Source organism: Diospyros lotus, chromosome 13 (assembly GCF_014633365.1).
Source record: "Diospyros lotus cultivar Yz01 chromosome 13, ASM1463336v1, whole genome shotgun sequence".
In the NCBI taxonomy this organism is placed as follows: domain Eukaryota; kingdom Viridiplantae; phylum Streptophyta; class Magnoliopsida; order Ericales; family Ebenaceae; genus Diospyros; species Diospyros lotus.
This window is the reverse complement of record NC_068350.1, coordinates 7,263,602-7,276,811: the sequence shown is the minus strand read 5'-3', so window position 1 is coordinate 7,276,811 and position 13,210 is coordinate 7,263,602. Positions and strand designations below refer to the sequence as shown.

The 13,210-nt window shown below is 36.3% G+C and overlaps 2 protein-coding genes and 1 pseudogene across 2 annotated transcripts; 2 read left to right on the top strand and 1 right to left on the bottom strand.

Moving 5' to 3' along the window:
• Positions 1-4,549: 4,549 nt before the first annotated feature.
• LOC127789191 (1-aminocyclopropane-1-carboxylate oxidase homolog 1-like) lies at positions 4,550-6,514 on the top strand. Its single transcript, XM_052318007.1, has 3 exons — positions 4,550-5,154; positions 5,588-5,909; positions 6,167-6,514. Exons 1-3 carry the CDS (start codon positions 4,619-4,621, stop codon positions 6,434-6,436), a joined length of 1,128 nt encoding a protein of 375 aa, XP_052173967.1. The 5' UTR covers positions 4,550-4,618; the 3' UTR covers positions 6,437-6,514.
• A 1,262-nt stretch (positions 6,515-7,776) lies between these two features.
• Positions 7,777-10,902, top strand: LOC127788813 (1-aminocyclopropane-1-carboxylate oxidase homolog 1-like). Its single transcript, XM_052317443.1, has 5 exons — positions 7,777-8,162; positions 8,663-8,769; positions 9,843-10,182; positions 10,252-10,505; positions 10,773-10,902. Exons 1-5 carry the CDS (start codon positions 7,791-7,793, stop codon positions 10,810-10,812), a joined length of 1,113 nt encoding a protein of 370 aa, XP_052173403.1. The 5' UTR covers positions 7,777-7,790; the 3' UTR covers positions 10,813-10,902.
• Positions 10,667-11,489, bottom strand: LOC127788812 (1-aminocyclopropane-1-carboxylate oxidase homolog 1-like; annotated as a pseudogene).
• Positions 11,490-13,210: the final 1,721 nt, after the last annotated feature.

Sequence of the window (13,210 nt, the reverse complement as noted above, 5' to 3'; positions counted from 1 at the left end):
TATTTAGTAAAATATAAAGTAAAAAAAAAAATCTCCAAACCAAAAATGCAAAATTTAAGAAATATACAATGAATATATCCTAAAACAAAAAGCCCATTATCTTTTGGCCTATGATGCACAAAAACATCTCGAAAGCATTGTTTCAAAAATTTCAAAATGTTTATATTTCTGAAACGCCAAACATTCCCAAGTCATTTCTGTAATTTTGAAAATATTTCAAGGGCATTTTGTAATATTAGAAATTTTTATTTTTTTTCAAATTTATTTAAATACATTATAAAATTTATGTTTATTTTTAAATTAAATAATTAGTTTTTATAATTTTTTATATTAAAAATTATATTTTTAAAAATACCCCTATATTTTTTATTTACGCATTTTTTCCATATTTTTGTTTCACTTTTTAAAAAAATATCATTTCTCTACTCTCATTTCATTTTGTATCTATTTTTTTTTTTTAGTTTCCATACAAGCTAGTTCTTTTAGTGTTGGCCTTTTCGCGTAACTGATTGGAGGTTAGGTATAAATGCAAAAGCCCATAAAGTAAATAGGGAAAGAAAAAGAAAATGGGATAAGAATTGGGCCAAGAAATAAACTTTTGGGCCCGGGCTTTGTGTTGCCATAGTCCCATATGTAATAAAGCGTCCCGCCCATGCCATGATAACTAGGCCTGATTAAGTTAATTAAGCAACAAAATGAAAATGAAAATAATGTACACGATATATCATGGTATATTATTCCTATTATTTTACATTTATTTTATTCATGTGTTCTATTAAAAAAAAATAAGCCTATGCTCGAGGAGAAGTCTTTAAGTCTAAGGAAAGGATCTCATAGTCCATCGAAAAATCTACGTGAAAGATCTAAATGACAGACTAAAGCGGTAAACTTGCGACGATTTTCAATCACAAGGAACTTTACTCTACAAAATTTATGAGAGATTCACGGGGGACTTTTAACTCGTGAGTAATCTCATCCCAAGAGACTGATGTTGTGATTGAGTGATCTCATTAAGAAGCCTCTCTTGGTGTCTTTGAAAGACCTTACGAGAATTCATGAGTCACTTGACAATTGCCATTAGAAACTCTTCAATATTTTTGCCTATAAATCTAAAAGAGAGGCCAAAATGCCTGTCAAATGATGCAGTCCTTCAATTATTCTATTTTTTATAAATAAGAGTCACCCTCTTTATTTAGATATGCTCACAAATCTGCTGAAAATATAATTTCACTTCATGCATAAAAGTGAACAGACTAAAGCGGTAAAGTCGCGAGGGTTTTCAATCAAATGAACTTTACTCTACAAAATTTATGAGAGATTCGTGGGGGCTTTTAACTCGTGAGTGATCTCATCCCAAGAGACTGATGTTGTGATTGAGTGATCTTATTAAGAAGTATCTCTTAGTGCCTTCGAAAGACCTTATCGGGAATTCATGAGTCACATGACAATTGTCATTAGAAACTCTCCAATATTTTTGCTTATAAATCTAAAAAAGAGGTCAAAATGCCCGTCAAATGATGTAGTCCTTCAATTACTCTCTTCTCTATAAATAAGAGTCACCCTCTTTATTTAGATATACTCACAAATCTGCTAAAACTATAATTTTATTTTATACACAAAAGTGATTTAAGTATCAGAGAGTCCATAAGTTACTTCACCAGTGCCTCAATTGATTTCTTTCTTTATAGCTCTTCCATAGGCTCTAAGAGATATTTTTTCATATAAAATAATTTATTATTATATATTTACAATAACAATATATAATGTACTTAATATAATATATATACACTTCAGTAATTAATATATAACATACGTTGCCTTATATATTTTATTATATATCATCTGTCTGTATAACTTGGGTCATATTATAAAATCATTATGAAAATTTGTAATGAAATCATAAATTATAATAAAAACATAAAAATGGTGAAAATTGTTTTAAAAATTATTTTAATAATCTAAAAATTATAAAAAATTGTAAAATATTTTAATTAATGGATCAACCATATAAAAAAATTTAAGATAATTATTAATTAAATATCATAATTAATATATTAGACCTAATGTTTGACTTACTTAAAGTTTGAAGTAATGCTATATATCTTTAGTAAAGATAAACAATGGTGATATGGAAGGAAGTGTTTGTCTCCGAACGAGTTTAATAAATTTTATTTTTTATATTTTAAATAAATATATAATATCAATTATACAATATTATGTTAGGAAAATTCTATTCACAACCACGTTTTTATTCTTCGCAGTCATAATTAAAATAAATTTAATAATTACTCTTCACAGCATCTATTATTACTTTTTGCAGCCATTTACATTCCAAAATTACCCTTCATACATCGCATGTGTCCCCTTCTCTACAGCCACTCACCGCCGTCCCCTTCTCTATAGCCGTCGCTTCTCTACTTTGCGTCTGGTCTGCAACATCTCACCAAGTAGTTTACAGGTAATTTTTACATTACATTTTGCTATTGGAAGGTTTTAACTTAGAGGCCGAAAGCGGAGAGTGCACCTCCAACAAGGGGGTTCGAAGGGCAAAGACGGTGGCCGCCTGGGTTCGAAGACGGTGGCAGTGGCCCAGAGACAACATCTCCTCTGAACCCAAGGTTCGATGGCACTGGTTTTGGAAGTGGCCCGCGCCTCCGAAACCTGGAGTTCGGAGGCGCAGGCCGTTTTCGAAACCCAAGTTTCGAAAGCAGCCTGCGCCTCCGAACTCCAGGTTTCGGAGGCGCTAGAAGGAATGGTATGTCTGAGATACTGAAATTTTATTCTATGTTTGCAAATGAAAAATTAAACAAAAGAAGCAAAACATAAAAATAAAAAAGAAAGATGGCTGCATGTAAATTTAAGCTCTAGACCCAGTTTAAAAGGTACAAGTATACTACTGGTTAAGATGTATAAATATATATATTTTATTCTTAAACAAATATTTTATTCCGAAACCCAGGTTTCGGAAGTGGCCTGCACCTCCGAACTCCAGATTTCAGAGACGCCGGAAGGAATGCCATGTCTATAATAAATATAGAGGATACTGAAATTTTATTCTACGTTTGCAAATGAAAAATTAAACAAAAGAAGCAAAACATAAAAATAAAAAAGAAAGATGGCTACATGTAAATACAATATTTAAGCTCCAAACCCAGCTTAAAAGGTAGAAGTATACTACTGGTTAAGATGTATAATTATATTTTATTCTTAAACAAATATTTTTGTCTTCAAATACTTTTATTAGTTATTGATAAATACATTATGTTTAAAAATATTTTATCATCTAATAAAATTATTTTAAATTTAAAAATAAGATACAGTAAAATGACATTATTTAAAAATAATACACTTACTACATTTGTATGTTATTTGGACATGGAATTTTTACACTCCATTTGTATTCTGAGTTTTAATGTTTTGCACATTAAAACTATTATAATCTTGATTCAATAAATATATAATATATTAAAATGGAACGTACAAACTCCATGTAGAAGTGCCATTTTCATAAATACATTTATCTAAGTAAAGGTAATGCTAGTAATTGTTTTAAGAGTAATGGTTAAGAGCACAAATATATTTATTTTCATATAGTGTGAATTTATTATATCACGTGTTTAGTCTTAAACATATTTTATTTGTTAATTTTATTATAATATTGTCATGACCCAAATTTCAATAAGTTTGTGACTACCATTAATTTCAAGTTATATAATAATCAAAAAACATTCACGACAAAGAGATGTGTAACAAAAATCAAATAAGTATAATTTCCATATCATATGATTGGTAAAGCGTCCCAAATCCGAGAATTCGAGAAAAATGATGATTCCCAAATGCCAGGGTTCGAGAATAATCATTTTTTCCGAATCTAAGAATTCAAGAAGCACCACCTTTCCCGAACCTCAGCATTCAAGAAAGATGGCCTTTCCCGAATCCCACGATTCGGGAAATGCCACATTTTCCGAATCTTTGGATTTGGGAATGCGGGTGTTTCCATAATGCCAAACTTTGAGGTAAGAAAAACTTCTCCAAGTATGAGATTCGGGAAGCCCAGAGATATTCTCTCAATCCCACCACACTAATAATACGTACACTAATAATATTTTTAGATTTACTTATGCTTATTTTTTTATATAGTTGTTATGTTCTTCATCAAACTCTTCGGGGTTTGTAGTCAACATTTGAGTGTAGTAATTCATCACTAACTTCGATCATAAAATGGTTGAGTCGCTAATATTTTTTTAGAGAAAATGGATAAGTATGAGTGTAAGTGTGAAATAAGAGGAATGAGAGATGTTAGGAAAAAATAGTTTCTCGAATAAGTAATTGTAAAGGTGGATGAAAAGAAATTACAGACTTTTGCAGACGAAAAATAGTGGGATGTCAGGTGGGTGATTGAGTATTAAAGATGTATGGTGAAATTGAATTTTTATTTAAGAATATTTGAGATATATTAAAAAGTGGCTGCAAGAGTAAAGTCGTGCCTTCGAATAGAATTTGTCATTATGTCACGGCTGTGTATCTTTACCAGAGATAATAATAACATTATTTCAAAGTCTGTCATATCTTTGGACTTGTTAGATGATAGTATCTTCCTGTCCTCAGCGAGAAGACAATGGTGGCCACAAGCAACGGCCAAGAAGCAGTTCAGCCAAAAACTGATAGGAGAAGCGGGCTCAAGGCTTTCGACGATTCGAGAACCGGCGTGAAGGGCCTCGTCGACGCCGGAATCACAAAAATCCCGCGTATATTTCTCCACGACAATGCCCTTCTTCCTCACAAATCCGCCTCTGGCGAATCCCGCTTCACTGTTCCGATCATTGACTTCGAACCCATTAACTCAGGAAAAGAACGGCGCCGTGAAATTGTGGAGAAAGTGAGAGACGCCTGCGAAAACTGGGGATTCTTCCAGGTAATTAACCATGGAGTTCCGGCGAGCGTTTTGGGGGAGATGATTGAAGGGGACCGTAGATTCCACGAGCAGGACGCTGAGGTGAATAAGCAATTCTATTCGCGTGATGTTACAAGGAGGTTTATATACAATAGCAACTTTGATCTGTTCCAAGCGCCGGCGGCTAACTGGAGGGATACCGTTTATTGTGTTATGGCTCCTCAGCCTCCTCACCCGGAAGAGCTTCCTGCGGTTTGCAGGTAAATGATCGGTTTTTAGCAAGATTCTGTTTTTTGATAATTACTAGACGATCGATGCTATTACTTACAAGATCCGTCTCTGGTCTCTGGGCTTCTTGCAGAATTTTTACAAAAAATTGTAAAAATTCAAGCATCATGCACAATTTTAGTTAGCTGCAGCATTTCCTGCCCCACCCCAATAAAAAGTTGACCTTTCACAGATACGGCGATCTCCACCATTTCTGACCATTTATCATTGTGCATTCATTTGGTTAAGCAAACAATTGAATTTTCCTAATTGGAGATCAATCCCATTTGCCCCACAAAAATGGCCTGTGTTCTGGACTTTGTGGGTCAACAAATACGCTTCAGATAAGGCCAAAATTTCCATATACGGAAGTGTTTTTGAAGCTGCATTTGTAATTGGTTTTCGTCAAATGTTCAACACTTGCAGAGACATACTGAAAGAGTACTCGGATTACATTTGGAAATTTGGGCTCACTCTGTTAGAGCTGCTTTCGGAGGCCCTGGGGCTCAACTCTAATCACCTCAAGGACATGGACTGTGGTGAGGGGATGTTTGTTGTTGGCCATTACTACCCAGCTTGCCCAGAACCAGACCTGACTCTTGGCACCAGCAACCACACAGACCCTGGCTTCTTCACTGTGCTTTTGCAAGACCAGATGGGTGGCCTCCAAATCCTTCATCAGGATCAATGGGTTGATGTTCCCCCTTTGCCTGGCGCTCTTGTCGTTAACGTTGCAGATTTACTTCAGGCAAGCCTACTTCATCTCCATCTTAGTATTTCTATCAATTATAATGAAGTACAGTCTAATGGTGCCCTTAGGCACAAAACTCTCCATAAAACTAGGTCAGCAGGGTAAGGGAGGGTCAGGTCACGCTCAGCCTGTTACCATGATTTACTTTATGGGAAGAAAGCTTTTCTCTTAATCCTGAACATTCTATTGCATGAACATCATCTTTTAGTTATATTTACTCGTTTATGTTGATAACTTCTTTGTTTCTCATGCAGTTAATCACAAATGACAAGTTCAAGAGTGTCAACCACAGAGTTCTAGCCAAAAATGCAGGTCCAAGAATGTCAGTAGCAAGCTCTTTCAGAACACATTTCCGAGAAGGGGTTACCCCAAGAGTTTATGGGCCAATCAAAGAGCTGCTTTCAGAAGATAATCCTCCAATTTACAGAGAAACCAGCATTAAGGAATACCTCTCGCATTATTACAAGAAAGGGCTCGATGGAACCTCCTCTCTCTCACCTTTCATGCTCTGCAACCAGAATTAGGTTTAGTTTGGCTAGGCATTTTTTTAAGAGCCGAAAAGTTGGGTAATGTTTAAGTTGTAGTAGTGTTTAAGCTGGATAGTGTTTAAACTGATAATATATTTGGATAAATATGTTTTTAAACTATTATTGTAAAGTTATATGTTTGTTTTGTAAAAGTTGATAAGCTCTTAAAATTTGATAAAAAGATTAAAATAGACATAATATTAAATAATGTAAATAAAATTTAGAAAATAGAATGTTTTTTAAAAAAAATTAAACTGATGCCCAAGTGTTAAAATACTTACAATTATATTTAATAAATTATAAAAAAAATTAAAAATATATAATTTTTAAACTTTATGTATAAATTTATATTTAATTTATAAAAAACTTCAATATATATGAAAGTAGGAGACGGCGATGGCAACTTGCGGCGTTGGAGGCGATGGCGGCGATGGCAACTTGTGGCGTTGGAGGCGATGGCGGCTTTGGGCGACAATGGTGACGTTTGGCAACAATGGCAGCGTTGGGCAGTGATGTGAGTCGCAGTGCAGCAATGAAGGGTTTTTTGGGCGACGAAGGCAACGATAGGCGGTGATTGGCGACAACGACGATTGTGGGAGGAAATTCAGCGATGGCAATAATGAAGGAGGCACAGATGCTGCAAGAGAAGAGGGTTTCGTTGAAGAAGAAGAGAAAGGTAAAATTGTCATTTCATTGGTCAACTCTAAAATCTGTTAGAAGCTTTTTCGCAAAAGCTATTGCCCAGAGCTTTCCTTAAACGCTAATACATTAGTGTTTAAGCTATGCAGCTTTGAAGTTGTTAGTAAATCCAACATGCAAGAAAATAGGCCTGCTAGCTTAAACGCTATATTAATAACTTATGAGCTGTAAAACCGCATTGCCAAACAGAGCCTTAATTTGCTTCCTGTTTGACTAATGCAAAGTCCTTGTGGCTACTACCATTGAAGTGTTGTGATTGAACATATAATTTGCTCGAACATGTCATTAATCTTTTCCAGGACAGGATTATTCTGTTACTTCTAATATCCTACAAAACTGAGTAGCTACATGAAACTTGGTTTTCGAAATATTCTTTTTATTTATGTTAACTGATTTAATCACTTGTAATAATTTTAAATATTGGGTTGATGGGAAGGTTTGAATTCAATATTTTATCTGCTATGTTGAATCTTTAATTATCATCTAATATAAAACTTTAAATTGTTAGGTTGAGAGTTAATTTTATTTTTACTGTCATGTGATCAAAGAGATGGTTGAACGAGAAAGATGTTAAATCAGGAACAAAACCGAGCGACACTCCACAATTCAATTAATAAAAGACTCTCTCTTTCTCTCAGTAAAGGTGCCCGTGATGGCCTTCACCATCGGACCTACGCCGGACTACGACCGATTCAAAGGCCTAAAAGCCTTCGACAAAACAAAGGCCGGCGTCAAAGGCCTCGTGGACGCCGGCATTGAGAAGATCCCGATAATATTCGTCCGACCCGCCGACAAACTCGCCCGCGATTACCCAATTTCCGACGCCCACCTCATGATTCCGGTCATAGACCTTGGGTTGCCCACTCCTCGGCGATCCACAGTCGTCCAGGCTGTCCGGCGGGCTTCGGAGACGCTGGGATTCTTCCAGGCGGTGAACCACGGCATGCCCACCAGCGTGCTGGTGAAGATGCTCATGGCAGCTCGTGGTAGCCACAAGGAATACCTCTCGCATTATGTTTGTAAGGTTCGTTTGGCCATGCGGTTTGATCGATTATAAGTTATCCATTTAACTTATAAATTATCAAATTTATTTTATTATGTATTTGGATGATTTAAAGAGTCTAAAAACTAAATAACTTAAAAGCTCTAATATTAGCTTTTGAAGAAAGCTATCCAGCTCTAGCTTCTTAAAAACACTATCTTAACTTATTTGAGTTAATCAAGTAAATAATGATTTTACCCTCATAACTTTAAATTATTTCCAACCAAACCTGTAATATCCCGAGAGTCCAATGTCAGGTTTAAGAATAGACTTTTAGAAAACCTAATAAATATATCGAGGATAATAAGGAAGTAAACAATATCAACTGGATATCTTTTGGACTGAATGTGAATAAAGAACTCTTGAATTAAGGGTGCTTAAACTAGAGTAGCTCAAGAATTAGTGACCCCTCAAAAGTTTGCGTAGGCTAATCAGGATAAGTTGATCTAGTTTTTTCTATCGCTCGATGCAAAATGTTACAGGTGGAATCAGAGCTGACTCTTAGAGAAAGCGATCTGATCAAGGTAGGAAGTGGCGCCAGGGTGCGAGGGCTTGAACAAGGAGCTGCTCCTGGCAAGCTTCTAAGATGGTAGCCCCCAAATGAGAGAAGATATGAGACCAGTTGTAAGATTACATGACGAGGACGTCATGTGCTCAAAATAGTAGAATGTAATATCCCAAGAGTCCAAGGTCAGGTCCAAGAATGAACTCTAGAGAAGCTAGTATATATATTGAGGATAATAAGGAAGGAAACTACACTAACTTGATACCTTTTGGACTGAATATGAATAAAGACTTCCCAGATTAAGCATGCTTGAGCTAAGGTAGCTCAAGAATGGGTGACCCTTAGGAAGTTCGCGTAAATCAATTAGGGTAAGTTGATTTGATCTTTCTTATCGCTTGATGCAGAATGTTACAAAATCACATCTTCATTCTTTGCATCAACTCATCTCCAATCGCAAAACCCTCTCTGACCGTCCCCATTACCCCATCCCATCACCTTCGATGTCGCCCCAGCCATCGCACCATCCCGTCACCGTTGGCATCTCCCCAACCCGTTACCATCGGCGTTGCCCCAGCCATTGCCCCAACCAGTCATTGTCGATGTTCGGATCTCACCATTATTCCAGCCTCAGTCATTTACATCTCGTCGTCACTATCACCTTAGCCCCTCATCATCACCATTTCTGTATTGTGTATATATATATATATATTAATTTGTAAAACATTTGAAGAAAAAAATAAAAGATATAATATATATTATATTATATTAATATATTTTTTAATAATTATGTATAATTTATTAATATCTAATAATAAAATTTTATATTATTTAACAATCAATAACAATTCTATTTTTTTTTTTTTATTATATTCTGATAACTTATCAATTATTTCAAATTAAATACATAACTATTAACTATTAATTTACATATTTTGTCAAATATATTATCAGGCTATTCAACTTAAAAATTAAAAAAAAAAAAAAAAAAAAAAAAAAAAAAAACTAGCCAAACTAAAGAGATTCCCGTTTTCCAATACTCAAAAGAGAATCGTATTTGTACGCAAAAGGATATGCAAGAGGCTGTTTTCATGATTCGAACCAGTGAAGCTAGAAAATGCCTTAGTTTATTGAACTACTGTGGGCTTGATGTATTACAGTGTGTCATTGAAACGCAGAGATGTAACAATGGAGTATTCAAAGCAAATAAAGAGATTAGTGTCAAGTTTGTTTGAATTACTATCTGAAGCACTTGGGCTCAGAGCTGACTGCCTTACCAGCTTGGATTGTGCAAAGGGCCATGCAATCCTGTCTCACTATTACCCAGCATGCCCAGAACCTGAACTCGCCATGGGCACAAGCAAACACTGCGATCCTGATTTTCTGACCATCTTACTTCAAGATGACATTGGTGGACTCCAAATCCTCCATGAAAACCGGTGGACCAGTGTTCCTCCTGTTCCCGGCGGTTTGGTTGTAAACATCGGGGATCTCTTACAGGTAATTTGATTTGCTCTATGGTGCTATTTCTGATGCTATTTTGATGCCTTTTTCATCTCGTATTTGCAGCTTATGTCTAATGACAAGTTCATGAGCGTTGAGCACAGGGTACCGGCAAACCATGTAGGACCGAGAGTTTCTGTGGCATGTTTCTTCACCCCACATCTTTACCCATCGACAAGGATGTATGGCCCCATCAAGGACTTGTTGTCCGAAGATAATCCGTCCATATATAGGGAAACATCGGTGAAGGATTTCATTTCATATTATGATTCAAAAGGGCTTGATGGGAACTCTGCTCTGACCTATTTCAAGTTGTCAAGGTCAGATTAAAATTACTATGGTTTCAAGTCTAGTTTAGGCCTTCAAGTAACGTTGTGTAAATGCAATGTATATTGTGTATCAGTCGAGAATGTACACTTCAATCCTATTATTATTTGGATTAACAAGTGGACCGTTTCAGTTCAATTCAGATTTGTGCAGATTCTGTAGTTATTTGTTCTTATAGTCTTGAATTAAGTCACAAATGGAAGGTTTCGTTTGCTCACAGAGAGGAACTTGGCATTAAACAGAGATCATAATTGTTTCAGGATTAACATGCAAGGCAAAGCATTGAGTGCAAAGAAATGAAGACACTCACTCTCACAGCTTGAGATGTTCGCGTGATGAGGTTCCAAGCTCTTCGGCATAGTAGCGAGTCAGGAAATCTTTGATGGTGGTTCCTCCTCTGTAGATTGGGGGATTGTCTTTCGATAGCAATTCTTTGATTGGTCGTAAATTCTTGCCCCATCGCTCCGGCGCTTAAAGACCATACATTATATCCCTCCAGCTAGCAGCCTTGGATGAATACATGTCATGGTTGCTGTTGGAGAAGAACCTCTTCCCCATATCCCGGGAAAAGAACCGCTTCTTCACCCCGACATCTTGCTCGTGAAACCGGCGAGCCCCGTCAATCATTCCGTCCAGAACTCTCACCAGAATTCCGTGATTTACCACCTGGAAGAATCCTGAGCTCTCGCAAGCGTCTCTGATCTTACCGACGATCTCGTCGCGCTCGGCTTTGCCTTGGTTGATGGTTTCCATGTCTATCGTTGGAACGCCGATGTCGGTACTGGCTTTGTGAGGGGAATAGTCACTGCTGGATCTTCAAGTTCGCTCTTGTCAAAGATGAAAATGCCGAGGACTCTGGTGATTCCGATGTCGACAAGCCCCTTCACACCGGCAATTGAGTCGTTGAACGCTTTCTGAGCAGTTCTCCGATCGTAGCCATTGTCGCTGGCTTCCACTTTCTCCCACAGCTCACTCATATATAAATCTTATGAAAGTATATAAATATAGAGAATAGCTGTTAAAACGGCAACGTTTTGACTATCATCTTCTCTTCCTCCAGCCATCCATTCCAACCACAACCCTCTTCCTCTCTTCTCTTCTTTGTTTGTTCGTTCTAGCCAAAGCCCGTTTCCTTTTCTCTTTGCTGGCTTCCGCCTTCAATGGCCTTTGACGTTCTGCCCTTCGACCTTTGTTACCCACCTCCGTCGAGCTCCGTCGAGCTGGTTCGAGCTTGTTTGTTTAGAATTTTATTAAATTTAGGCTCAAACTTGTTTACTTAAAATTTTGTTGAGCTTAATCTCAGACTTGAACTGAACTAGTTTATATTAAATGATCTTTAAGTGAACTTCAAATGAGCATTTCACCAACTTTAAATTTAAAGCTCATTCACCATTTTAAACTTTAAAACGAGAGTATCCTTTTCTGGCTTTGCTAATCAATGGAATGAGGTAACTTTTTTGTTACTGTTGTTTAGAGAACACATGAAGAGGAGGGAGGTCTAGTAGTTGACAATGTAAGGTTTGTCTTCTAGAGATCAAGATGTATAATATGTTCAAAAGATTTATTAGATAACAAGTAATATGCTTTTCCCTCAATTTCTGATGGGGGCCAAATGCTCAAAATGCAGGCATTTCTTTTTTCATTGCAAACATTCTTCAAAGGAATCAATCACTCCTCCATTCTAAGTCCTTACTTTATCTAACTTCACCTGAAAATGCTTATTTCTAACTGCTCCCAAGCCCAAATAGAGGAGAGTTGCTTTAGTTTGCCATTATTAGCGTAAAACTCGTTGGATCAAACAACATGAAACCTGTTGGTTTGATGAAATGAAGAAGCTTGCAGCCTCCCTGTTGTTGGAGAGGAGAGTGAAATATATAGGATTTTCCAATTGAAGATATAAGATGGAAAAGAGGATCTTAGCTTAGTTTAATTAAGATTGTATACCCTGTGCTAGACTTGTTTAGGAACCTTATTATAATACATAGTGTGAGAAAAATGGGATGATATCTTATCGCTTTTGTTATTAAGAGGTTGGGAGAAAAAATATGCACTAGTGGAGATCTGAAGTCAAACAACAAGCACTGGAGAACTAAAGTTGCACTTTGGCTTCTCACTTTCATCTTCCACAACGTCAAGTTCCAAATTGAATACAGATAGACCATTATGCTTTCAGGTTTTGTCAATTTTGAATGATGTGATTTGCCCTATGTCAAAATGTGTATATACAAGTGAAGGGCCATCAGTTAGCACTGCTGGCTAAACACGCTATCACCTTTCCAGTTCATTGGACGGTAGAGCTGTGGGGGAATGCCCCTAACTTATCTTAGATGTTATGCTGATCTTGTATCTCGTCTCGAGTCATAAGAACTTTGTTAGGTGGGCTTCATCTATTTGCGGTTGTATTATATTATTTGAACTCCCTAAAGTTTTTTTTTTGAATTTTGAATTTTACAACTGAAATACTTTCTTAAGTATGATTATCATAAATCCCCTTCTGATTTGTTTTAAAAATTATTATAACCCTTGTTTTATTTTCTTTCTTAGCTAATGCGGCTACTTGTAATGATCAAGTAAATAAGACATAGCGTCCTCAGGGTAGAGCTCGGTTGGTAAAGGACAAATAAGTGATATGTCAGTATCATTTCAGTGAGTCATAAGTTTGAACTCTGGCCTTTTTGAAGTATATCTCGTGATTTAC

Coding starts and splice junctions, on each gene's coding strand:
- LOC127789191 (XM_052318007.1), top strand. CDS start 4,619: ATGGTGGCCACAAGCAACGGCCAAGAAGCAGTTCAGCCAAAAACTGAT. Junction 5,155..5,587: donor GAGCTTCCTGCGGTTTGCAG/GTAAATGATCGG, acceptor CAACACTTGCAG/AGACATACTGAAAGAGTACT. Junction 5,910..6,166: donor ACGTTGCAGATTTACTTCAG/GCAAGCCTACTT, acceptor TTTCTCATGCAG/TTAATCACAAATGACAAGTT.
- LOC127788813 (XM_052317443.1), top strand. CDS start 7,791: ATGGCCTTCACCATCGGACCTACGCCGGACTACGACCGATTCAAAGGC. Junction 8,163..8,662: donor TCTCGCATTATGTTTGTAAG/GTTCGTTTGGCC, acceptor AAAATGTTACAG/GTGGAATCAGAGCTGACTCT. Junction 10,506..10,772: donor ACCTATTTCAAGTTGTCAAG/GTCAGATTAAAA, acceptor TAATTGTTTCAG/GATTAACATGCAAGGCAAAG.